We start from the raw sequence: 27,669 nt of genomic DNA, 5'->3' as shown, positions 1-27,669 counted from the left end.
TCTGGGAGCCCAACATTTCTCTCGTGTGAGAAGTAAGGTGATATCAGAAGACCTGATACTACCAGACTTTCCAGACATGGAATATAACAGGTTACTGTAGGAACTTTTCAGTCTCACCTGCAGCACTTGAAAAACATTAGGTTACACAGTCTTTGAAAATGAACCTACTTATAAGCTAATATAATAAGCTAACAAACTCAAAATGCCAAAGAGCTAAGTGCTTTTCTGAAACGTCCCACTGGCCAAAGAATGTAAGGCAGGGGTGTCAAACTGCTGGCCCACAGGCCGGATGCGTCACACAGAAGCCGCGTCCATCCCATTGCCAGCAATGGCAAACTGTCCTAGTACGTTGCACGATGTCACATGACGTCACGAGTTTGATATGTTTGATGTAAGGCACTGCAGTGAGAACATTAGTTTCACAGTCTGAATAACTTCCACAGCTAGCAGTTCAGCTGTTTTTGCTGAGGTTGAAATGGATAATATATAGTCTTCGTATCAATACATGCTACTATGGAGAAGAATTTGAGATCCGCACATTGGAGGCAAAACTGCTTTGAGCTTTACTGATACTCTAGAGCAGGCATGTCAAACTGCTGGCCCATGGCCAGCAATGGGGAAGAAGTTGTGATATGTCATGCAACGTCATGTGATGTCGCGAGTTTGACATGCCTGCTCTAGAGCAAGATTTCCTAAACTTGACAATTTTAAAACAACTTTAAGACATGCTGGCTGGGGAATTCTGGGAGTTGAAGTTCACATGTCTTAAAGTTGGCTAGATTGGGAAACACTGCTCTAGATATTTTTTCTGTTAACTTTTACATTTGCTGCACTCTTCCCCCAAAGAGTGCAGCTAAAATTTAAAATGACAGATTTACTTTATTAGCAAGATGAGTGTTCTGTACCAGCCTGCTACCGACCCTGCAGAAAAGGCAGGGACAACCCCTTTTACAAGAAGGCAAGAGGCTGGAACTAAGCCTACCAAATTTATGGATACAAAAGCAAACAAGACACGAACCATGAAACAGGAGCTATTCAAGCGGTTGCCTTCAGCAAACCAGCCCTTCCACGCATTCCCCTTTTATACAGTTCAGGGCGTGGCTTCTCTCTGCCTCCTTCCGAGGTGCCCCATTGCCTTCCTCTGTTTACTCCTGATTGACTGCCTCCTGCGTTGGGCGTCCTTGAACAGGGCCAGCTGTGGGTCATCTTCATCCATGCTGTCAGGCTCACACAGCTGGGTCTCCGTCGTGACCAGGTGGGAGGGGCCTGGCTGAGGGCTCTCATCAGCAAGCTCTCCAACCCCCTCAGCAAGCTCTTCAACACCCCCCTCCTCCTCTGAGTCGTCCGACCCAACTGCCGAACCCACAGGCTGACCCTGAATCACAACAATGAGTTTGGAACACACTTTAAAGCCATCGGCCCCTTTAATGTTTGATGTAAATGTACATAAGTGTATATACATGCATTTTCATCCCATTTTACTCTTGTCTTAATCAATTTAATGTCTTTCCTTGCAGGCATCTTGAAAAGCACATGTTACATTGATGTCCGCTGGTTTCCCTTTGATGTGCAGAAATGCAATTTGAAATTTGGTTCATGGACACACAATGGTTGGTTGCTTGATCTGCAAATGCTCGAAGCTGATATTTCTAACTACATATCAAATGGCGAATGGGATTTAGTAGGTATGTTACATTTCTTAAGGAAGCTTAATGAATCCAAATTAAGATTTCTCTAAAATCCTGTTAGCGAGGGATAATTATATATCTGTTTCTGTGTTGCTACTCCAGCCAGGCTTCAGGCTGTTTCCCTATCAGGTGTGTGATAAATATTGCATCACTCATACATCTGCCACTAAGTAATGTCTTTCCTAGGACTCTGCACCTTGTGATTTCAGAGAATGGAATAAAGTAGGTCAAGTTTAGGATAAAGACTTTTTCAAATCAAGTTGAGCTCTTGAAAATTTCTTGATTGTGCCCTTGTAGTTTTCACAAGATCAGTTTGGAGCTAGTTTTTTTCATTGCTTTTTTAAAAAAAGCTTTCCAGTCTCAGGTTACATGCTTCCTCTCCGCAAAAGGACTGACCATCCAATTGGATGCCTTATTTCTTATCCAGCACTTGGACTTTTCCTCCTTGGCAGTAATCTCCAGCCCAAGTAACTTGTAACTTGGAGAATCAAATATAATATATTAACTCTGCTTTCCAACTACATACAGGTAGTCCTCGACTTATGGCCACAATTGAGTCCACAATCTATGTTGCTAAGTAAGAAATCTGTTAAGTGAGTTTTGCCCCATTGCACAACTTTTTCTTGCCACATTTGTTAAAGTGAATCACTACAGTTGTAGTTAAGTGAATCTGGCTTCCCCCATTGACACAGAAGGTCGCAAAAGATGATCACATGCCTCCGGGACACTGCCATCGTCATAAATATGAATGAGTTGTCAAGCATCTGAATGTAAATCACATGACCATGGAGATGGAGCAATGGTCATAAATGTGAAAAATGGTCATAAGTCACTTTTTCCAGTGCTGTTGTAACTTTGAATGGTCACTAAATGAATTGTTGTAACAGTAAGTAAACTGTATGCTGTAAATCATTTCGGGAAACAATAATGCTTCAGATATTGCTGAACTACGACTCCCAGCATGCTTTGCTATTGGCTTGTAGGCTAGCAACCGTAGAGCAGCCACTCTTGAGAGAAAGAGGTTCTCCATCTTTGCAAACGCAGCATACCTTTTTCCTTTTTCACACTTTTTATTTTTAAGAAAGGGGAGAGTTGCAAATGGGTCCCATGCACTGACATTTCTGAGATGTCTTAGTTGACAGTGATAGTGTATTGGCCCCATTTGATTCATCTACTATGGCTTCAGCTCAGATTACAATTTGCACTTTTCCGACACCCTAAGAACTGAAGCCCTGAGAGCTTGCATATTTTATTTCAAAACATTTCTTCTGTCAGATTATATAAAATATTCATAGGCTTGGAGGTGGGCCTGAGAAATCTGTGCTGTTCCCTCAGCTGATCGACTGTGACAGCAGTAGATGTGTGCCGCAAAAGTTATTTCCAGTGATAACAAAATCCCAGAATTTAATCCTTAACTTAGCTGTTGCCCAGAGCCAGAATTGGATTTAGACAAACTGAGGCCCTAAGCTATGGACTGTATTTGGCAGAGTATATAACAAGTAAACAAGGCAAGAATGCTGCCAAGATGCATAACAATCCCAGGGTGGGATAGAGAAAGACCCCCTATGAACAGAAAGTGTGAATGCCTGCTGAAAGAGCGCATAATTTAATCAAATTAGCAAGTGCCATATGAGCCATACAGGAGAGCTTAATTTATGGAGGCTTTCATATGTGAAATTATAATAAAATCATGACAAACGAAAATTGGAAATATTGGAGGCCCCCTTTAGACACTGACATCTTAAGCTGTAGCTTGATTAGTTTATGGCTAAATTCAGCTTTGCCTAGGGGAAGGGAGAAAAATCTTATTTTTTTCTTGTTATGAGTGCCTGCATATTTATATATTTCTTGCTCAAACTGAAAGCTGTGTTTAGGCGATTTTTCCCCCCTCAAAAGCTTCAAAGCTTTTTGTAGTTTGCATTTTTAGAAAAGTCTGACTTTTTTTTTTAGAAAAGGCTATTGAACCTTTTCAGCCACGCCTTTTAGGCTTGCTTAATCCATAGTCTGGATAAAAATGATCCAAAATATGTAAAGAGGGATGGTGAAAGAACCACTAAAATTGGAAATATTATTGACTCTATACTAAGCAACAACAACAAAACTCATTTCCATCTGCTGTCCTATAAATAGCTTGAGACCTACAACTCATTATGCTCTATCACTAAACATTGTAATAATGGTTGATTGCTTCTTGCAATTTGATAGACAGATTGAAGAAGAGTCAATTATGCCTTACAAATGAAGCTGATCAGAGGAGTAATGGCTACTGTATATTCTTAGATTTTTTTTAAGGAACATTGACTATTGTCATAATTCTTCACCAGATATGTTTGGGCTGCTTAATAGATTTATATGGATTTTTTTCATATGCCCTCAGAGTAAGATTAGTGTCATGAGAAAGCTAAGTATTTATCCAGAGATGGTACTTTCACATTATTTCCTATTGTGGTGTTTATTACGGTGTTCACAGGAATTACTAAATATTATGGTGTTCACAAGAATTATTGAAAATGAATGGGACAAAAGCATTAAATAAGCTTTGGCTCTCTGGATATTATGGAATTCAGTTTTCAGTATTTCTCACAAATACTGAGGTTCAGCAATATCTGCAGGACCACAACCGCCCCACACTTTCTCTAAGAGGTAATTAAAGGGTAAAATCATCAATATTGAATACATGGTTATCTGCAGAAAGAACAAAACCACTAATGAATTGGTAGGCTCTATTGGGCTCTTCTCCTGTTCCTAAACTGGGAATTGATTTAATTCTTAAGATGTAGACCTAAGGGAAGGCAAAGATTAGATGAGAGATATAAATAAACAGTCGGTAGGAAGGAAATAAAGTATATGAATCACAACTCATATTTAAGTCATAGAGCCCTACGTGACTACAAACTATCTTCCCATCTTGAAGTCTAAATTCATGTTTGCTGCCTCAGCTCAAAACATATTATCCATTCAGAGATCATAGCTGATTTTAACAAACCGTGATTTCATACACCACTTGAAATGACGTAACACATCAATAGAAGAGTGTAGGCCAGCCTTTCTCAACCTAAAGTCCTCATGGTATATTAGACTTCAACTTTCATAATTGATAACCACTAAATTCAATATATCTGAAGATATCAGACTGCATAAGGTCTAGTTCCCTGACTGCCCTCAGTTAGCAAGAATGTTGACTGTTCAGCCATTTTCAGAATGAAATTCTCTGCACATTTCTACTCTTATTATATTTTCAATTTGCTTCTGTGCAGGTGTCCCAGGCAAAAGGAATGAGCTGTACTATGAATGCTGTAAAGAGCCATATCCAGATGTAACTTACACTGTTACAATGCGCCGTCGCACCCTTTACTATGGCTTGAACTTACTGATTCCCTGCGTCCTTATATCAGGCTTAGCACTGCTTGTTTTCTTACTCCCAGCTGACTCTGGAGAGAAAATATCTTTGGGTAAGGATTAAGACAATGCACGGTGTAGAAAAGGATGTAGCAGCAAGAGTTGACAAAGGCTGTATCTCTGCAAGGGTGATTTGTGTTTTTGATTGTATAAACAAATATCCTTCAGTGTATTGATTAAGCGAAAACCTAAGAGAGAGACTTTCAGCATTACTGTCTTCTACTATGCTGATCTCGTACACGTAGGGAAGCATTTACACTGATTATGCTCATATGTTCATCCAGAAATACTACAATCTAGAATTCTACCATCTTAATCTAGAATTCTACCATCTTAGTCTCAGCTTTGCTTCCTAGTCTTTTTTTAATGTCACCTGCAGTGTGAAACTATGTATGGGGAGGGTCCACTATGAGACTGTTTCTCCTGCCAGTTGGCCCTCCTCGAAATTGGGGAAATGTGGATTCAAAAGAAGAAAGCAGATTGATTGGAGAAATCTATTGTTACTCAAATTATATTAGAATAGTAATTTCATAATGTGCAGAACATTTTTTTAAACTTTCTACAACACACATTTCTCTTAATCTAGATATATTTCTTATCTAATAAATGGAAGGTGCACATTATTAATGACCTTTAAAGTGGAAAACACTCATGACTTCAGTCCCGCTTCACTTTTTGTCTCTTTCACAATTTTGTTATAGGTATAACTGTTCTTCTGTCCTTGACGGTTTTTATGCTCCTTGTAGCAGAAATAATGCCTGCCACATCAGATTCAGTTCCCTTAATAGGTATGTTGATGGTGCACCACTTCTCATGATAAAAAATGAATCAGGTTTAAAACTGCGTAAAATTTATCTGGATCAGGTTCCTGGGCAACTGATGGGAAAGTGAAGGTGAAAGCGAGGAGGTGGCAGTGGAGGTGAAAAATATATATTAAATATTTTTTCCCCACATGGGAACACAAATTGGTTTGCTTTTTAGAATTAGATCATGGCTGTAGATATCAACTTTTGTTGTCCTTTGGGAAAGAGAAAAACTGCTTCCAAAAAAACCTTCCTTTTTTCTCCAAAGAAATTTGGAGGAAGAAGAGATTTCTTCTGAGTTGTCAGTGGACCAAACTGAGAATTATACAGTAAATACAAATAAATAAAAATCAAGTTCAGGTTCTGCCAGATTGCTTTGTGAATGCTAGAATTTCTTAATATTGCTCTGTTGTCCTTATCCTTAGGAGAAGGAAGTTCCAAAGCAGTTTTTCCAAAACCAGATTCCTTATGAAAACCAAGGAGGCTGCATGATTGCTAGAATCTTGTGATTGTTTTGCATTGTGATGTTTATGGATAGACAGTTCAACAGACACTACTCTAGGGGCAGCTTAGTAGTAAAGCATAGGCTTTTCTGTGGAAGAGTCAAAGAATAGTCTCTTGGAGGGCTGGAGATACTTTTTCCTGAAACCTTGTAAGTCTCTGTTAGATGGATCGAGCAGTTGAGTTAAATACAAGTAGTCCTCGACTTATCACCACAATTGGGACTGGAATATCCATTGCTAAGCAAAGCGGTTGTTAGTCAGGAGGGATGCTCCTGATTTTACAGCCTTTTTTTTGCTAGGGACGCCTCGATGTTGTAAGTGCAAGAACTAGTTGTAAGGCAGTTTTTTTTCACTGCCTTTGTAAGTTCAAACGGTTGTTAAGCAAATGGTTGTACATGAAATACTACCTGTAGATGACCAGTTAAATGGACTGACCAAGGATTTTGCTCAAAGGGCCTTTTCAGAGAGATATATAAACCAGATTATAGACTGAAATAACATCCACCCACCCACCTTGACTGTATGAGGCTGTGTCTGACTTACAACATATGCCCACATCCTCCAATGTTTCAAACAGTAAAGGCCACTCTTTCAATGACTGTGTCTCCCCATTGGTGCTTATTGGGCTTCCATAAGCACTCTGAGGAAAGGCACACAAACTAGCTGAGCATTGGGTGGCTGACAGTTCTCTGTGATCATCCCCTGCTTGACTGCTCGTTCTCTATCATCGCTGTAAACCAGTAGTAGTAAACTATATCACTGCACATGCAGCATTCTGGGATTCTTGTTCAGATCGATCCTGTTTGTGCAGTTTTAAACTGCAAGTAGGAGAGTCGGAAAACAGAAAGGCTGGTCGTCTGGACAGAACTTACGACAGCTTCTAGCGGTTGTATACTTTGTCCTCCCCTTTACCAGGCAAACTGGAAATATTTCGCACTCAAGAAAGGCTAGGAGAAATGGGATGGAAATTAATACGTGAGTTGTGTGGGCAATATGATCGGGCAACCTATGAACACAGTGATGTTTTTCAACTGTGCCTGAAATGTCAAAGCAATATGAATAGTTTCAGCTTAGTCCAGCTTCTTTTTCCCTACGCTTTTTCCCTACGCTTAACGCAAGAGGGAATGGTAGAGGTTCCACTCTTGTAAAAAAAATAAATAGCCGTCATGTATGTAACATGGTATGTGCATTTCTTATGTGTTTTGTAAAACACACACACACATGCACAATGAATGTTGGGGCACATTTACTCTTGTACAATTGATCTATTAGTATCACCCAATGTTCATTTGCTTATTTTCTCCAGGGCGTTTCATGATGATCATAGGCCACTGAGGATGAACTCCCCTCAGCTTCAGAGTAAGCCATTCGGGATAATTTCTTGTACTGTGGCCTCCTTCATTCCCACAGGGACTTTTTGTACTCATGAGCTGGGCTGAGTTCTAGAGCTAGACATGTTTTCAGCAAGACAAAAGATCTGCCATTAATGCTCCTGGCTAGAGGCAGAGCAACACTGATCTGTTTCTTGCTGTATTTACGGTCTTCTGCTCTCATCCTTGTTTTGTGGCCGCTGAAATTTCTGTCTCTTCCATTTCCTTTGCCTCTTTGATTTTCTTTTTTTGCAAGAAAAGTGTTAAGCTGGGAAGATAAGACTTTTTTTCCCCCCAGTGTCTTGATTTTCTGTGTCATCCTAAACCGAGTCTTCAGGCTAAATAACAAACTTGCCCCTCTTAGTCTACATGGAGACTGTTTTATATTTGCATTCTTGCCTGATATCAGTACAGTGATTCAGCGTCAGCCTGTGGTTTCGGCAGCTGAGTCGGACAATTCTGAGGAGGAGGAGGAGGGGTTTGGAGAGCCTTTGGTGTCAGAGGAAGGTTCTGATGTGCCGCAGAACTCTCACCCAAGCCCCTCCTGTCTTGTTCTTCCTCAGACCCAGCTGTGTGAGTCTGAAAGTTTGGAAGAAGACGATGCACAGCTGGCTCTGTTCAGGGACGCTAGGAGCAGGAGGCAATCCAGCAGAACTGAGCAAAGGAAAGCAATGAGGCAACTCGGGAGAAGGCAATGAGAGGCCACGCCTTGAGACTGCTGTTTAAAAGGGGAATGTGTGGGAGGTGCTGGTTGCTGAAGGCAACCGTTTGAAGAGCTTCTGATAAAGTCTTGGTCTGTATTTGTTTAACTTTTGTTTGAACTTTTTCGTTTAGCTTTTGCAAATAAATTTGTTTGGATTAGTTCCAGCCTATTGAATTTAAAAAGGGGTTGTCCCTGACATTCCAACAGGGCCGGTCGTAGGCTGGAACAGAACATACTGGTGCAGCTTTACCTCCTTGGTGGGAGTAGAAAGAAGGCTGCTACTTTGGATTTCTTTTTGCCTTTCCTATAAAAAGACCATAGGATGAACTCATACATCAGTATCCCCAAGCAGCTATGTTTTTTCTCTTGTTTTGTAAGCCACAGAAATCAGATAGATTTTGTCTTCTCTCTCCCTCTCCCTCCTGACTCTTATGTCCCCTCTTTACCAGCCAAGTAGAAATGGCACTATTGATGGAGTTACAAGGGCATGGCAACCTGCATAGATCCTTCCGAGATATTTGCATGACTCTATAAGCTTCATTAGCAGAGACAGTTCTTTGCATGATGCTACTTTTGCTGATTGAAAATTTCATAAACAAGAACAAGAAAGGAGACGGAAGAGAAAGCAGAAGACATGCTCTATTTCAGTTATACTTACTTAGATAATAAAACCAGTGCTTTTTGACTTGAGGAGTGGTGCTTTCCTCTATTCATCTCCAAAACACAGGATGACTGCACGGAGAAGTAGATTCAAAATGAATTCTTCTTTCCTCTAATGTGCACTTTTTGTTCTTCAGTTTCTGATGATATTGTAGCAATATTTTGTTTGTCTCTGCTAGAAGTCATCAAGGCTGGACAAGCAACAAAATATTCAGCATTTTGTGGAATATTTAGGAGAAGCAACCAAATATTCAGCATTTACTTAGTGGTTTACTACAGCATACCATTCTATTCCTAATTAGCTAGGACTTCCACAATTTTCTGAGAACATCACTTCCTGATAATATTTAATCAAAGAAAAGGATGTGTTCATATATTCTTTTAAAATTGAACATATGAACCTTCTTTGAAACAGGAATATTGTTTTTAGGGTGCTTAGGAACATAGGATTTAGCTATGACTCACCTACAATTCCCAGGAATCTCATTTTTGACTAGGCTGCGTGGGGCTCCTGGAAAGTTTAGTTCAGCAATGTCTGGAAAATCACAAATGTTCTGTTTTTGAGATAGTTGCCTATTCAGTGTTCTTGCGGAAGTGAATGTGTTCATGTACTTTAAGAAAACCACTCCACCTCATTATATATTAGGGTTTTTTAAAATCCCGACAAAAACACACATCTTAGGATAGGATAATGAAATGTTGATATATCTTGAAATATATAGAAGCATCCATAAAATTAGGCTTTAAGGTATAGGATAAAGAAGGGGGGAAATTATCAGTAGAAACTTGTCCATAAATTGGGTGTTCCTTCATTTTGGTTCTGAGTTCCTTCTATGTTCATTCAAATTCTAGCCTACCTAAAATTTCTATTCTGCAAGGATAGAAAGGTCTCCAAAATAAATGTATCTCCCCCCCCTTCCATTTAATTGTATGTGATTCTTAGAAATTGCCTGTTAAGTCCCTGCAGTTTTCTTGGCAAGGTATTACAGAAGGGATTTGCCATTGGCACTTTCCTAGGGCAGAGAGAAAGGGACTAGCCCAAGGTCACCCAGCTAGCTTTGTATCTATGATGGGACTAGAACTCACATTCTTCTGGTTTGTAGCCTGGTGCCATAACCACTACAGCAAACGGGCTCTCACTGTACCATTAGGTAGAGCCTAATATGAAGTCCGCATTCCTCTTACCCACATTCTGCGTAAACTATGATCATGCAGACTTCTTCACAACAATTTAATATTACTTCTTCACAGCAGCAAAACAAATTCCTCTAGAAAGTATACATGTTACTCAATGGGTGAATGGTATGAATAGCCTAGGATATGCCCTGAATAGTTATCTCTCTCTCAGGTGTATCTCTAATGGGGAAGAGAGTTCATACTGCCTTGTGCTACACAGTAAAATCCCACTCATCTGCTTCTTGCTTACAATTAATACTTAGTCCCAAAAGTGCTTTTTCAAAGGGGCTTGAAGACATTTCGCTTCTCATCCAAGAAACCTGTTCGGTTCAGAAGAATTGATTGCTTCTCTAAGGCATATTTATTTATTTATTTTTTATTTTAATTCCATTTACCGTATATACTTGAGTATAAGCCGAATTTTTCAGCCCACTTTTTGGGCTGAAAAACTCCACTTCGGCTTATACTCCAGTCAACAAAAAAAAGAACTGTCCCTTCGTTCGGAACAGGCTGCTGAGAGAAGGGAGCGGCAGAGCCTTGCAGAGCTGGCGGCAGTCCAGCGTTGTTTCTCCCCCTCGTGCGTGCGTGTGTGTGTCAGACCCACGGGAATGGCTGGTAGGGAAGCGGCATTCCGGCATTCCCCCCCTTCCTGTGTGTCGAGCCCACGGGGCTTGACACACAGAGAAACGCAACTAGCCATTCCTGCGGGTCTCACACACACACACACACACACGCCGCCGGGCTCGGCTCCTCGGCAGGAGGGGCAGCCCCCGCCATGCCCCCCTCCCGGCCCGCAGCGCCGCGCCGCCGCCGCTTCCTCCGGGCAAGTCGGGGGGGCTTGCGGGGCGAAGGCACCGGCCAGGGGGCAGGCAGGGTGGGAGGGCGCGAACTCACCGCCGCCGCCGCTTTCCCCCCCATCTCTCGCTCGCCCGCTGCCTCGCCCGTTCCGCCCCCAACTCACCCGCCGGCGCTTCCCCCCCATCTCTCGCTTGCCCGCTGCCTCGCCCGTTCCGCCCCCAACTCACCCGCCGGCGCTTCCCCCCCATCTCTCGCTTGCCCGCTGCCTCGCCCGTTCCGCCCCCAACTCACCGGCCGGCGCTTCCCCCCCATCTCTCGCTTGCCCGCTGCCTCGCCCGTTCCGCCCCCAACTCACCCGCCGGCGCTTCCCCCCCATCTCTCGCTTGCCCGCTGCCTCGCCCGTTCCGCCCCCAACTCACCGGCCGGCGCTTCCCCCCCATCTCTCGCTTGCCCGCTGCCTCGGCCGTTCCGCCCCCAACTCATCGGCCGGCGCTTCCCCCCCATCTCTCGCTTGCCCGCTGCCTCGCCCGTTCCGCCCCCAACTCACCCGCCGGCGCTTCCCCCCCATCTCTCGCTTGCCCGCTGCCTCGCCCGTTCCGCCCCCAACTCACCGGCCGGCGCTTCCCCCCCATCTCTCGCTTGCCCGCTGCCTCGCCCGTTCCGCCCCCAACTCACCCGCCGGCGCTTCCCCCCATCTCTCGCTTGCCCGCTGCCTCGCCCGTTCCGCCCCCAACTCACCGGCCGGCGCTTCCCCCCCATCTCTCGCTTGCCCGCTGCCTCGCCCGTTCCGCCCCCAACTCACCCGCCGGCGCTTCCCCCCATCTCTCGCTTGCCCGCTGCCTCGCCCGTTCCGCCCCAACTCACCCGCCGGCGCTTCCCCCCCATCTCTCGCTTGCCCGCTGCCTCGCCTTTTCCGCCCCAACTCACCCGCCGGCGCTTCCCCCCCATCTCTCGCTTGCCCGCTGCCTCGGCCGTTCCGCCCCCAACTCACCCGCCGGCGCTTCCCCCCATCTCTCGCTTGCCCGCTGCCTCGGCCGTTCCGCCCCCAACTCACCGGCCGGCGCTTCCCCCCCATCTCTCGCTTGCCCGCTGCCTCGGCCGTTCTGCCCCCAACTCACCGGCCGGCGCTTCCCCCCCATCTCTCGCTTGCCCGCTGCCTCGGCCGTTCCGCCCCCAACTCACCGGCCGGCGCTTCCCCCCCATCTCTCGCTTGCCCGCTGCCTCGCCCGTTCCGCCCCAACTCACCCGCCGGCGCTTCCCCCCATCTCTCGCTTGCCCGCTGCCTCGCCCGTTCCGCCCCCAACTCACCCGCCGGCGCTTCCCCCCCATCTCTCGCTTGCCCGCTGCCTCGCCCGTTCCGCCCCCAACTCACCGGCCGGCGCTTCCCCCCCATCTCTCGCTTGCCCGCTGCCTCGCCCGTTCTGCCCACAACTCACCCGCCGGCGCTTCCCCCCCATCTCTCGCTTGCCCGCTGCCTCGCCCGTTCCGCCCCCAACTCACCCGCCGGCTCTTCCCCCCCCATCTCTCGCTTGCCCGCTGCCTCGCCCGTTCCGCCCCCAACTCGCCAGCCGGCGCTTCCCCCCATCTCTCGCTTGCCCGCTGCCTCGCCCGTTCCGCCCCCAACTCACCCGCCGGCGCTTCCCCCCCATCTCTCGCTTGCCCGCTGCCTCGCCCGTTCCGCCCCCAACTCACCCGCCGGGATGGCTTCGTGCTGACTGCTGACCTCACGTGTCTTGGGCTCCCGTCGGGACTGGGCGTGCGCCTGCCTCCTTCATGCGCTCTAGCGCCTTACGTTTCGCTTTCCTTCCCAGCCTTTACTTACGGTAAGCAGCCGCCTTTCTTTCGGAAACCCTGAGAGCTAGCTAGGTATTGCGCCCGGCTTGCCCGGTCGCCCGCCCGGCAGCGCAATCGTAGCGCCGGGTGTTTTTCCTAAGCTTGACCGGACGGAGTGGCGGTGGGGGGGAAAGCGCCGGCGGGTGAGTTGGGGGCGGAACGGCCGAGGCAGCGGGCAAGCGAGAGATGGGGGGGAAGCGCCGGCGGGTGAGTTGGGGGCGGAACGGGCAAGGCAGCGGGCAAGCGAGAGATGGGGGGAAGCGCCGGCGGGTGAGTTGGGGGCGGAACGGCCGAGGCAGCGGGCAAGCGAGAGATGGGGGGGAAGCGCCGGCCGGTGAGTTGGGGGCGGAACGGCCGAGGCAGCGGGCAAGCGAGAGGTGGGGGGAAGTGCCGGCCGGTGAGTTGGGGGCGGAACGGCCGAGGCAGCGGGCAAGCGAGAGATGGGGGGAAGCGCCGGCCGGTGAGTTGGGGGCGGAACGGCCGAGGCAGCGGGCAAGCGAGAGATGGGGGGGAAGCGCCGGCGGGTGAGTTGGGGGCGGAACGGGCGAGGCAGCGGGCAAGCGAGAGATGGGGGGGGAAGCGCCGGCCGGTGAGTTGGGGGCGGAACGGCCGAGGCAGCGGGCAAGCGAGAGATGGGGGGGAAGCGCCGGCCGGTGAGTTGGGGGCGGAACGGCCGAGGCAGCGGGCAAGCGAGAGATGGGGGGGAAGTGCCGGCCGGTGAGTTGGGGGCGGAACGGCCGAGGCAGCGGGCAAGCGAGAGATGGGGGGAAGCGCCGGCCGGTGAGTTGGGGGCGGAACGGCCGAGGCAGCGGGCAAGCGAGAGATGGGGGGGAAGCGCCGGCGGGTGAGTTGGGGGCGGAACGGGCGAGGCAGCGGGCAAGCGAGAGATGGGGGGGAAGCGCCGGCCGGTGAGTTGGGGGCGGAACGGCCGAGGCAGCGGGCAAGCGAGAGATGGGGGGGAAGCGCCGGCCGGTGAGTTGGGGGCGGAACGGCCAAGGCAGCGGGCAAGCGAGAGATGGGGGGGAAGCGCCGGCCGGTGAGTTGGGGGCGGAACGGCCGAGGCAGCGGGCAAGCGAGAGATGGGGGGGAAGCGCCGGCGGGTGAGTTGGGGGCGGAACGGGCGAGGCAGCGGGCAAGCGAGAGATGGGGGGGAAGCGCCGGCCGGTGAGTTGGGGGCGGAACGGCCGAGGCAGCGGGCAAGCGAGAGATGGGGGGGAAGCGCCGGCCGGTGAGTTGGGGGCGGAACGGCCGAGGCAGCGGGCAAGCGAGAGATGGGGGGAAGCGCCGGCGGGTGAGTTGGGGGCGGAACGGCCGAGGCAGCGGGCAAGCGAGAGATGGGGGGGAAGCGCCGGTGGGTGAGTTGGGGCGGAAAAGGCGAGGCAGCGGGCAAGCGAGAGATGGGGGGGAAGCGCCGGCGGGTGAGTTGGGGCGGAACGGGCGAGGCAGCGGGCAAGCGAGAGATGGGGGGAAGCGCCGGCGGGTGAGTTGGGGGCGGAACGGGCGAGGCAGCGGGCAAGCGAGAGATGGGGGGGGAAGCGCCGGCCGGTGAGTTGGGGGCGGAACGGCCGAGGCAGCGGGCAAGCGAGAGATGGGGGGGAAGCGCCGGCCGGTGAGTTGGGGGCGGAACGGCCGAGGCAGCGGGCAAGCGAGAGATGGGGGGGAAGCGCCGGCGGGTGAGTTGGGGGCGGAACGGGCGAGGCAGCGGGCAAGCGAGAGATGGGGGGGAAGCGCCGGCCGGTGAGTTGGGGGCGGAACGGCCGAGGCAGCGGGCAAGCGAGAGATGGGGGGGAAGCGCCGGCCGGTGAGTTGGGGGCGGAACGGCCGAGGCAGCGGGCAAGCGAGAGATGGGGGGGAAGCGCCGGCCGGTGAGTTGGGGGCGGAACGGCCAAGGCAGCGGGCAAGCGAGAGATGGGGGGGAAGCGCCGGCCGGTGAGTTGGGGGCGGAACGGCCGAGGCAGCGGGCAAGCGAGAGATGGGGGGGAAGCGCCGGCCGGTGAGTTGGGGGCGGAACGGCCGAGGCAGCGGGCAAGCGAGAGATGGGGGGGAAGCGCCGGCCGGTGAGTTGGGGGCGGAACGGCCAAGGCAGCGGGCAAGCGAGAGATGGGGGGGAAGCGCCGGCCGGTGAGTTGGGGGCGGAACGGCCGAGGCAGCGGGCAAGCGAGAGATGGGGGGGAAGCGCCGGCGGGTGAGTTGGGGGCGGAACGGGCGAGGCAGCGGGCAAGCGAGAGATGGGGGGGAAGCGCCGGCCGGTGAGTTGGGGGCGGAACGGCCGAGGCAGCGGGCAAGCGAGAGATGGGGGGGAAGCGCCGGCCGGTGAGTTGGGGGCGGAACGGCCGAGGCAGCGGGCAAGCGAGAGATGGGGGGGAAGCGCCGGCCGGTGAGTTGGGGGCGGAACGGCCGAGGCAGCGGGCAAGCGAGAGATGGGGGGGAAGCGCCGGCCGGTGAGTTGGGGGCGGAACGGCCGAGGCAGCGGGCAAGCGAGAGATGGGGGGGAAGCGCCGGCCGGTGAGTTGGGGGCGGAACGGCCAAGGCAGCGGGCAAGCGAGAGATGGGGGGGAAGCGCCGGCCGGTGAGTTGGGGGCGGAACGGCCGAGGCAGCGGGCAAGCGAGAGATGGGGGGGAAGCGCCGGCGGGTGAGTTGGGGGCGGAACGGGCGAGGCAGCGGGCAAGCGAGAGATGGGGGGGAAGCGCCGGCCGGTGAGTTGGGGGCGGAACGGCCGAGGCAGCGGGCAAGCGAGAGATGGGGGGGAAGCGCCGGCCGGTGAGTTGGGGGCGGAACGGCCGAGGCAGCGGGCAAGCGAGAGATGGGGGGGAAGCGCCGGCCGGTGAGTTGGGGGCGGAACGGCCGAGGCAGCGGGCAAGCGAGAGATGGGGGGGAAGCGCCGGCCGGTGAGTTGGGGGCGGAACGGCCGAGGCAGCGGGCAAGCGAGAGATGGGGGGGAAGCGCCGGCCGGTGAGTTGGGGGCGGAACGGCCGAGGCAGCGGGCAAGCGAGAGATGGGGGGGAAGCGCCGGCCGGTGAGTTGGGGGCGGAACGGCCGAGGCAGCGGGCAAGCGAGAGATGGGGGGGAAGCGCCGGCCGGTGCCTCACCCGCCGGCGCTTTCCCCCCCACCGCCACTCCGTCCGGTCAAGCTTAGGAAAAACACCCGGAGCCCAGTACTTCTAGTACTCCTGCACCAAAACAAAGACGCAGGTCATACGAAGCTGCTTTCAAACTAAAGGTTGTGTCAAGAGCAGAAAAAAAGACTCGGCTTATACTCGAGTCACCAACTTTTTCCAATTTTGGGGGGTAAAATTAGGGGTCTCGGCTTATAATCAAGTCGGCTTATACTCAAGTATATACGGTATATGAAGTAGCCACTCAATATTTGCGCTGAAGATGTAAATAATGTGCTTCAGCCATTTTCCCCTACCAATGATGGGATTTAAATCATCCATCCATCACATTTCTGAACTGCCCATCGCCCTCAAAGCGGGACTTTACGTGAGCTTTCAGTTCTAAATTCTAAATGACACTTACCTATCCACTAGCTAATTTGTGTGACAATATGTTCCAAACTATTTCCCCAACCAGATTGTGTAATGTCTTGCAGGATAAATAAATTGGAATATCTTGAAGGCTTCTATCTTCTTGTAGCCTGTCAGTTATCTTAATGAAAACATTGCCCTAAAGTGGCCAGCAAACATTGCTTGGCCAAAAGAAAGAATTCCCTCTTCACTCTTCTATCACTTCTCTTTCTATTAAATGTTTTAATCCCTATAGAATTTGCATTCAGAGGTTTCCTCTATTTTCTCTGCAATTGCCAAGCAAGATTTGAAAAGCAAAGGTCGTCTTCTCACCATCTTTCTTGAAGTCTACAAATTTCACTTATCTATTAAACTGACAAATACCATCTGGGTGAAACTTGGGTTCACTCAATGCTTCAGAAAGGATATTTCTGTGCCTTAAAGAACATTGTGTTTTCGTGTTTACTAACTAAATTTACTAGAATTTAGTAAATGTACCACTAAATTTACTCAAAAGAAGGTGAGCCGCCTCCTCCGTGTGAAATGTGAATACAAAATCCTCCACATCCACACTCCTCAAAAAAAAAAAGGAAAAAAAGGAAGGGTAGAACACAGTAGAGCCAGGAAACAGAATTAATATTACTTGAATTGTTAATTAAAATAGATTGTCTACTTAAAAAGGTCACTATTTGTAAAATTAATTGATTCCCATTTGCAAATTACTCATTCTCACACAAAGAGAAAGGCAGTAGGGGCTTGTATAGGTACATATACATAAATACACATCAAAGAAGCAAGAGTAAACAAGGTGGCGATAGGGTAAAAGAAAGAGGTAGTTGCTTTAAAATACTTGTAGCCTGTTTCATATATAATCTGCCTCTGTATGACCACCCTGTCTTCCCTTCCCCTTCCCTTTTTCCTCTTTATCTTATCCCAAATGAAGTCCTACCGCAGTTTAGCTCTTCCATGTATCCGATGAACCAAACTGTACTTCAACAAAATGTGTTAGTCTGAAAATGCCTTACCAGACTGAATTTTGGCTGTTCTGTTTGATTCTTCTGCAAAGGCTAGTAAATTTCCCCTGAGGACCAAAAATTATAATCTGTCACTGTACAAAAGCCTGTGACAGAAGACTCCCGGAGGACCTACTATGACATATGTTGAGGCTAATTAATAATCTTGTTTACTTTCCTTTTAAACTTCATTGCATTTGTTCTTCCTTCATCTCTACTACAATACATATGCCTGTCCAAAGATTGAATAACCTATGCCCATGTGCGTATTTCTCTGTGTGAAAGAGAAAAATGCAAGCATAGATTTATGAAGGCTATAATCACCCTTTGCAGTCCTTCCGTTTTAAACAGTGAAAATAGACAGTGAACCAGGCACTGTTTTATGGGCAGACAAATTGAGAACCTAACTTGTAAATCATGAGCTGGACGTCCCTAGTTCACTTTGAAAAACAATGTTAAGATGTGAGCAGGTTACTGCCTTCATCAAAATACATGGACAGATCAGAGTCCAATTCTTCTGGCTGGCGTATTTCTGTGATATGTATTCCTACGCTTTATGATTGTGGCTGCAGGGTCTGAAACAGAAGAAGGAGATACACTATTGAAAGAGACTTCCTGCTTAAGCTGAAATGCTTACCTAGAAAGAGGTGAGAAAGATGATGATCTTAACGGATGAAGGCAGGAAGCTGTAACACTTAGAAATAAGCTACTAAAACTGGCAAGGCATGACATGAAATGAGAAAGAAAGTGACAGACATTCTAAACATATCCGTGAATTGGGAAAAATGGTTTTAATTCAGAAGGCAACAAATGTATGTGTTACATTTCGTGGTTGCTTTTTTAAAATGGCTGTCCCTTCTTACGCTGCTACCAGGATGCAAATATCTCTCTTCTCCACTGCATGATTGATTTAGGTCAGCAGAACTATCAAATTGTATTTGGACGTTACAAGAGCTATTAAATTTTGATTCTAGCTGTTGTGCGTACAACAGAAAAGCCAGACTACAAGTGAAAGCATGTGCATAGATGGAGATAATTAGGGCTGGACAATTGAATGTTGTAATCTAGTCATGAAAGTAGCAGAAGTCTCCCGAGTAGAGTAACATAGAATGGCTAAGGCAGTCACAATAATCAGTAGTGCAGGCATTTGATATTAAGCAGTAAATATAATGGTTGTGCTGGAGTCTCTCTTCAAATAATAATGTAGTTTGAAATCTGGGATAGAAAGCTTAGGAGCTTATTTGTACTGGAGATCAGTGCACTGTTCCAAAGCAGAAAAACACATTGATTTTAGGAAAGCCTGATCCACCACTGATCAGTGTCTTGGACTCCATTTTGAACCTGCAACACAACCATTGTCTATGCTGCTTGTATAGACTTCAAAGCAGCATTTAATTTTATATCCCAAGCTAAATTATGGGACACATTGGAGGCCTGCTAAGTTGACCAATGTTTACTTCATTTAGTATGTATGTTCCTCTCATCAATCCTGTTGAAACCAGAAAGGCACCAAGCAAGGCTACATATTGGCCACACTCTTATTCAGTTTTTATTGTGGGCCCTCTCCACAACATCGATTTTCACTCCCAAAAATTTTCTGGAAGACACAGATGATGCAACAATACTTTCAAGAAGGCTTTCAAGAGAGCAGTCAGGGCACTAGTGCAGTCCTGCAAGAAAGACCAGCTGGAATTCGATTATCAGAAAAGCTAAAATCATGGCATTTGTCAAAAGACCCAAGAGCCATTCCTGAAACAGAGATAGATGGCCAAAAGTCTTCTTCTTTACTTCTTCTTTTACCACTTCAGGTATTGAGAGAACAGGTCTCCTGTACCAAATACCTGGGGGTCTTCCTAATTTACCTTCAGCAGGAAAGCTCATGGGGACTTCATTGTTGAAAATACACAGAGGAATAAAATACACATTTAGTTAGTTTTAGTTTAGTTTTATTAAATTTTTATACCGCCCTTCTCCCGAAGGACTCAGGGCGGTGAACAAGGCATATAAATAGAAATACAAAAGTTAAAAAAGGATTAAATTATTGCCCAATTAAAACAATCAAAATATAAAAACATTAAAACCCTAACATTCCCCCATCAGGCCAGGCCAGCTTGTTCGAATAGATGGGTCTTTAACCCGCGCCGGAAGGAGCGAAGATCCGGTGCCATCCGGAGCTCAACCAGCAGTTGGTTCCATAAAGCCGGGGCGCCCACAGAGAAGGCCCTCCCCCTGGGGGCCACCAGCCGGCATTCTCTGACCGGAGGCACCCTGAGGAGGCCCTCTCTGTGGGAACGCACAGGGCGTTTATCATTCTTAAATATCTTAGGACAATAGGTAGCTACTCTTCCTTCTTCCTGGCAAACCTAAGTACTCAAAGTACCTCAACAAAGAAAAGCCTTTATTCTGGAATGATGTCATGCCCTCTCCTTAACTGTATTTGATGGCTGGAACAGGAAAACCCCTACATGGAGAGACCACGCCCCTGTGATTCTGCACAGACAGAAACAACACAGGGTGTGTTTCTCTAATGTCTGTACTACAGAGACATTTGCGCTGGTCTTACCATTACTATGAAATACTTACAGAAAACTTTTACACCACCCTGTTGCTTTCAGGTACCCACCCTGCTACAATATACAATGTTCCCAGGCTCAACTAGTGAATTAGACAAATTAGGTCTAACAACTGCCTAGTTTGCCGTATTAGACTGCTTTGTAACTTGATAAGAGATAGGTTCCACATACTACCTTTTTACTTCCCTATACCCATCCCTAATATCTTACCTTTTGTTTTAGATTCTTACTGTTGCATATCCTTTTACCGTAGTTTTTAACTTATGTATCTTTGGTATCTTTTTATAATTCTTTTTTTTTTACTTTTTCATTTTTTTCTTTTCCTGTCTGTACACACATCTGTAATATATAATAATTACACATGTAACCTTTGTATCTTTTTTACTGATGGCATCCCATCCCTTTATGCTGATCTATGGCCATCTAATAAAATAGTGATTTGATTTGAAGTCCAAATTAGTTTATTTCAGCAACTGAGGTCTACGATACGGAGGCATATGAATTACATTATACATTTACATTTACAATATACATTTAATCAATATAGTGAATGATTGGATTGCATTGTGGCAGATATGTGTCAATGAGGTCAGGAGAGTGAGGTAATGAGGTGAATATAATGGATTTCTTAAGTTAAATGAAGAGCTCTGGTCAAGAAGCTTCCTTCAGCGAGTGTTATATCAAATGTCCTTGCTTTCCAGTGTCTATACTTATCTGAATCAGCATTCTTTTGTGTTTTACGGCTGAGCTAGCCATTTATGTTTCTTTAAGAAAATGCAGATAGGGAGGGGCCGAGTGTCTTTAGAAGGAGGTGGTTTACGTATCTGAAGATAGAATGCTAGTGTGCCTTCAGTCACACAACCAGAAGAAGTCATTCATTAAAAGGCCTCAGTTTCCATATCAGAATGCATACTGGACATCTTTAAAGCAGCAGGCCTGGGTAGCAATTTGCACAACTTGCTTCTTGAATGCACCTGTATCACAGACTCAAAGTGAAGACCTCCACTGCCCTCCAATCTAAAATCAAGAGGATATTTTATGTGATTTAGGATTTAGATTTAGGATGTGCTTATTTTTAATTAGAAATTATTCAGAAAAAGGTCTGGAATTCAGATTATGATTCTTATCTAGAATAATGTCAGAGCTTTACAGCATAAAAATATCCGTGAATGCACGAATGAATCGACGAATCAGTCAACCAAGCTATCAATAATGCCAGTCTTAAAAGCAGCAAAACCACAGGGGCTTATTGGAATATGATGTACAATTCTAATCACCTCTTTCCAAAGATTAGTTGAAGGCAGTATCAGATTCTCTGCTAAAAAAGAGTCTAAAGAAGTTGAGGGTGATAATTTAGGGGAAAAAGGGACTGGATTTGGGGAACATGGTAAATAAAAGTCAAAGATGTTGACCAATAAACTTGCACAGCAGAAAGAATGTCTGGAGGGAGGAATGCTAAAGCTGTAATTTTTCTGAGAAAGCCTTCTCGAGTCTGGGGCTTGAGTGAAATAAAGGCAAGCTTTATTTAGGAATAGAACATGGTGATAGGAAAGTCTCACTGATTTAAGTGTATTTACAGCCAAGAGATCCTAATGTCTACAGAGGGAGAACAAGTCAGTTGAAAATGTGAACTGCACACAGGTAAAAGAGAGTTGAGCTGAGAAAAGAAGGAATGATAAAAAAATCACCCCCCCATCACTAATGAATGGTGTATATTACCAAACAAAGTGCAAAGTAAGGGTCTTGGACAAGGACAGGAGATAAAAGTGCAGAGTCTCTCAGCCAACTGTCTCAACATCTATTTTTCCTCGTGGTCAGTAGGTTTATAAGTGCAGAAAGCCCGTGTAAGCAAAGTTGAATTCTGACAAAAGATACATGATACGAAGATTGCAAAATGTTAGAAGTCTGTATCATGTAATTAAAGTTGATTGTACTTAATCACCAAGTAAAAAATAAATACTTTCACAATGAACAGGAAAAGCTTTAGAATTAGAACAAGTGAAGTTGAATAATAGTACAGCATGCTTTAGACAAAGTTCTGGAGAATGTAAAGGTAAGCTAAAGGAATCCCTGCAGATTTTACTCCGTTAGTCATTGCCGACTATTGGGGGTAGTGCTCATCTCCATTTCAAGACCATCGAGCCAGTGCTGTCTGAAGACATTTCTGTGGTCACGTAGCCAACATGACTATATGCCAAGGTGCACGGAACACTGTTACCTTCCCACCAAAGTGGTACCTATTTATCTATTTGCATTTGCATGCTCTCGAACTGCTAGATTGGCAGGAGATGGGGTGAGTACGGGAGCTCACCCTGTCACATGGTGCTCAGTCTTGAACCTGGGCTGCCGGCTTTTCAGCTGACAAACCCAGCATCTTAACTGCGGAGCCACAGCACCACCCCTTATGGAGAATGTATGTCAAGAATATTAGCCTCCTTTACCAGAGGTGCTGTTCTCTTAACTACTGGATGCTAATAGAAAACAATTGTTCATAATCCATTTTGCTTGATCTGGGAGTTTATTACTTGGGGGAAAAAGTGGGGGCATTGGGCTAAATGGTCTAGCATGAGCATCCAAAGTGATGGATGATGAAACAAGTGTTGTTACTTTAAAATGCAAACTCCACCTCTTTTATATCTGCATCATGATGTCACAAACATATCTCAAGGGCTTGACACATGTTTCATCATTCTCACCAAATTGTTGGATTCTGTGGATGCTCGTATGGACTGATACTTGATACTCTTATACTAGACTGTATGCTCAAGTGTATGAAAGACAAGATGATCTAAATCTAGGTCAATCAATTAACTCTTTGTTAGGATTGTTGATCAATCCAATCCAAAATAAATGCTCTCTTCTGAGAGTTTGGGATAATTGCCTTAAAATAATATTTCTGGAAGACTGAAACTGTTGAAACTCAATAATTAATATAAAGAGATAATATTGGAGCCTGTTGGATTTCTCCTGTGGTTTGACAGCAGCTTCATCCAACCCTAAGAGATGTATTGAATAAAACTGGTGGAGGAACAAAAGAGTCATAGGTTAGGGGAAAAAAGATCTCAAACTTTATTTAGAGCAACCTTGGCAACTTTACGACCTGTGAACTTCAGCTTCCCAATGCAGCCATGTCCAGAAATCTTAGTTACCAAGGTTGGACACCTCTGATTTAGAGGTTGTTTCTGGAGGAAATATCTAGTGCAGTCTTAAAAGTTATGAAGCTAGTGCTCAGAAACAACTTGAGCGACTCTGTCAAGGTATTGATTTAACAGCTAACCAGCTTATGTAATGTAAGATATAACATGTAGTGATGGGAATGGCTCAGCAGGGTCCGTGCCTCTTTAAGAGACTTTGTATAAAGGGAAGGCTCTGCTGATGTGTTCTCTCTCTTCCGTTTCCTGCTGTAACTGTGGTTTGTCGGATCCTGCTGTATTAGCACGTATGGATATTGTTCCTGGTGTATGATATTGTAGATAAACCACCATTTACTGTTGTTGTTGTTAGTTGCGAAGTCCTGTCCGACCCATCACGACCCTATGGACTACATTCCTCCAGGCCTTCTTGTTCTCTACCATCTTCTGGAATCCATTTAAACTCACGCCTACTGCTTCAGTGACTCCATCCAGCCACCTCATTCTCTGTCATCCCCTTCTTCTCTTGTCCTCAATCTTTCCCAGCATTAGGCTCTTCTCCAATGAGTCCTTCCTTCTCATTAGGTGGCCAAAGTATTTGAGTTTCAACTTCAGGATCTGGCCTTCTGAAGAGCAGTCAGGGTTGATCTCCTCTAGGACTGACCAGTTTGATCGCCTTGCAGTCCAAGGGACTCGCAGGAGTCTTCTCCAGCACCATAGTTCAAAGGCCTCAATTCTTTGGCGCTCAGCCTTTCTTATGGTCCAACTTTCACTGGCATACATTGCAACTGGGAAGACCATAGCCTTGACTATACACACTTTTGTTGGCAGGGTGATGTCTCTGCTTTTTCGTGTGCTGTCTAGATTTGCCATGGCTTTCCTCCCCAGGAGTAAGCGTCTTTTAATTTCTTGGCTGCAGTCCCCATCTGCGGTGATCTTGGAGCCCAGGAAAATAAAATCTGTCACTACCTCCATTTCTTCCCCATCTATTTGCCAGGAATTGAGAGGGCCGGATGCCATGATCTTGGTTTTCTTAATGTTAAGTTTCAAGCCAACCTTTGCACCATTTATTGTAGACCACTGTTTACTGTGTTTACTCCTGGGTTATTTCATGCAATAAGATTTTGCACGCTCTGACAGACTATGTATATTTCTCTGTCAAATGCTATGCCATTAAGATCTAATAAACTAAGTTCTTTTGGATCTTCTGTAAGGATTTTAAGATTTCCAGCCAGTGCCATAACTTCCCCAGCAGTTGCTTAGTGTATAGTTTGCAAATGATACTTAGACTGATTGTCCAGTGGCTACATGAAATTTTAATTTTCCCCTCTTTCTAATCCACTGGAATGTTGGAAAGTGATTATGTAAAGAGGCGTGAAACTCTGTGAGTAACAAAATAAATTGAGACTACAGTTTGTGTGGTGGAAGAAGCCAGTGAAAGTAAAATAATCTTTGAAAATACCTTGGAATGAGTCATGGGCTGCAGAGGGGAAAAATGCACAATGTATCCTCATTAGAGAATTATTTGAGTAGCAACTACCAGTAGGCATGTTACTAATTGCAACATCCTCATCTGACTCTCTTCTGGCCATGTGGCTCGAGTAGACCATTACACACCCTGTCTGTTGCTTCTTTGTGTACACATACACAAATTTTGTTAGCATAACACATACAGACACATACAGCCCATATGCACACTCCCTGATTAAACTCTTGCCTGGGTGAGGAATTCTGGGAGTTGAAGTCCACAAGTCATAAAGGGGCCAAGTTTGAAGACCCCTGGTGTATTCATACATCAGTAACACAAAATATCATTGCACAAAATAAAATATAGTTGTCTGGAATTTCTTCCAACACCTTTATCAGCATAGCTATAGGAACCATCTGGCACCATTTGCCAGAGGGTAACTGTTTCATAGAATAAGCCATGTCCAGCATTCCTGGATTGCTGACATTTTAAAAATCTCTTCGGCTTTTTTTGTTGTTGTTGTCTTTTCTGGATCAAAACCATTTGCCACAAGACCTCTATATGATTCACCTGTAAGCTTTATAAGCTGAGGAGGATCTTTGTTTTGTTGCAATGTACTCTTTGGAGTTTCATCATCATGGGCTGCCCACACATTGAATAATAATAGGCATGGTTTTTGGATCAATAACAGGCAGATTCTTAAGTCCAGTAGAGATTAATCTCTTTCAGGTTGACAGAGAAGCAGTTCTGGCAGCAACTGAATTTCTTTGGTAGCTTTCCTGAGCTTTCTCTAGGGAGGCTCACAACAACAGTGTTGAGGGTTCAGCAAAATGAATCAATTAATGAACTCAGCACAACATACCAAGAAATAGAATCTCGTATTGATTGATTGTTATCAAATACAACGAAAGACAATAAGAAGTAGCCGGAAAGATGATGTAGCTCAATTTGCTTACAGCTGTTTTAGGCATCCAAGAAACAAATGAGAAGCTTGCTTATAACCGAGGTATAGAAATTTACACGCAATTCAGCAAAACTAAAAAGCAGTTTAGAACAGAAAGCCCATTTTTAAAGAAATTCCAGATCATTCATATATTGCCACTCTCACTAGAGAAATCTGAAGTACGCAAGAGTCCCTAAGTAACTTTGGTTAATCTTAAAACCTAGGCAGGGTCGTGCTCGGTTATTACTTGGATGGGAGACTACCAAGTAAATCCCAAACTGTGTGTTAGGCTGGGAAATTGAAAAATAGGTCCCGCCCTCAAACAAAACAAGGTGCAGATAGAATGAAGGAGCAGCGTGGTAGCATCTGAAAGGAGGAAGGAAAAGGAACAGCGGAAGTGGGAAGCTGGATGCAGATAATGTGAGGGGCAAGAGCAAAGCTCTGTTTTAAACATTGCAGAAAGGAATTAAATCCAGCAAGCAAGAGGCCCCCCTCGCAAGAAGCTGTTAATTTTCAGGCTCCATCCAGCTGCAGCACCAAGCTAAGCAGGCTTGGACCCGGGTAGTGGTTGGATGGGACAGCCTCAGGGAGATCCCGGCACCATAGATTATATTGGTCGGCTAAAACGCTTCCTGGATGAAGGCAGTAGAAAACGACATTCTTATGGCTGTCAAAAAAATTACATGGACACGTCTAGGGAGCTCAGAGGAGACTTGCCTTTTGGCTGCTCAGTGCCTTCCGGATAATTGAGGCCTCAGCTTCTAGCCAGTGGCAAGAGATGGTTGAAACTGTAGTCTGAAATACCTTGAGCACAGGAAGGGAGAAAAAAAATGACACCCCAGGGACTGTCCTTTCATCCCTGATATATCGATGATGTGCAGTCTGTTTCAAGAGAACACATTCTCTGCTTCAAGTATAAAAGTTTTCTTCTCGGAGTTGCTGTCAGCTCTGCGTGAGAGATGCTTCAGACTGATGAAGCAGCAGGTAAGAAAAGAGTGGAGCTTCCTTCCTTCCTTCCTCTTCCTTTTTCTCACCTCCCCAACTCCATTTCCTGGTTGATTTGACAGCCTTTCCAACCCTTTTCTTTGATAGCAAAGACTTTCACCCTAAGAATATCCTCCCTGTTGTATGTTCAGAGGGTGGGGAAAAAGACAGGAGCTCATTCACAAACACACACACACACACACACACACACACACACGTCTCCCAACTAAAGTGATTTGACAAAGACATTGATGTGTGCTTATCCTTCCAATAGACAGTGATCTTCTTTTTATTGTGAGTGGGTGATTGATTGATTGTATGTCATCAAATTATTGTTGACTCCTAGCAACCGTACAAACAGATCTTTCTTTTACATCTTAATTGCAATCTAATATACCTTTACTTAAAGGGTGTTCATTGCTTTTCTTAATCGTTTCCATCCCCCTCTTTTTGACTGCAGTTTCTAAAATTAACCCCTGGACTTTGTTAGGCCCTTCTCTTTGCTTTGTTTTTGTTTTTCTGCTGCTGATTTTTTCCGAGTTAAAGAGGGGAGTGGGGGTGGGAGGAAAAAAACAACTCTTTTCTGTGGCTTCTTGGTCATGCTTCTTTATACTTTGTCCCATTACTCATCTCCTGAACTGTCCTTCCAACATAGCTCCTTTTCTTCATTGTCCAGTCCTTTCACCAGCCAGCCTGCTCTTCAATTCTTCCTTCTCAATTCTTCTGGGTGGGGTCTTCCATCACACCTTCCACCTTCTTCTGATTATTCTTTTTTCTTTCCTTCAGCATTTGCATTTGGCCTGTTCTGTGATCCATGTGCATCTTCAGCCTAGAAAGAAAGTCAAGAAGCCAGATGTGCTTGCTTGCAGGTGTCCTAATTAAACCAAGAGCCTTCTCATAGGCTGTGTGAGATCTTTCATGCAGTTGCAAGGATCCAACTCTGTCATAAAGTACACCACCATCTTACTCATAGTAGCAGACTCTACCACAGGGATCCTATGTTGCTTCTCACCAGACTGTGAGCTCTAACTAGCATAGGTAATATTCAGAGATGATGGGAACTGAAGTCTATCACAGATTCTGATGGGCTAGCTAGGTGTTTTATAACTTCATCTAT

General features: G+C 46.4%; 1 protein-coding gene across 1 annotated transcript in view; it reads left to right on the top strand.

Annotated features, from left to right (window-relative positions):
* The window catches only part of LOC310635112 (neuronal acetylcholine receptor subunit alpha-7-like), a gene marked incomplete at both ends in the record, with an annotated part of 94,421 nt that overhangs the window by 59,227 nt on the left and 7,525 nt on the right, over positions 1-27,669 (top strand). The window contains 3 exons of the mRNA XM_083353751.1: positions 1,518-1,685; positions 4,946-5,140; positions 5,789-5,875. Of these exons, the coding sequence (XP_083209877.1) occupies positions 1,518-1,685; positions 4,946-5,140; positions 5,789-5,875 (450 nt within the window). The remainder of the gene's footprint in view (positions 1-1,517; positions 1,686-4,945; positions 5,141-5,788; positions 5,876-27,669) is intronic.

Source organism: Vipera ursinii (genome assembly GCF_947247035.1).
Source record: "Vipera ursinii genome assembly, chromosome: 2".
Lineage (NCBI taxonomy): Eukaryota > Metazoa > Chordata > Lepidosauria > Squamata > Viperidae > Vipera > Vipera ursinii.
Note: the sequence above shows the minus strand (reverse complement) of the source record. Positions and strands in the feature narration are given on the sequence as shown.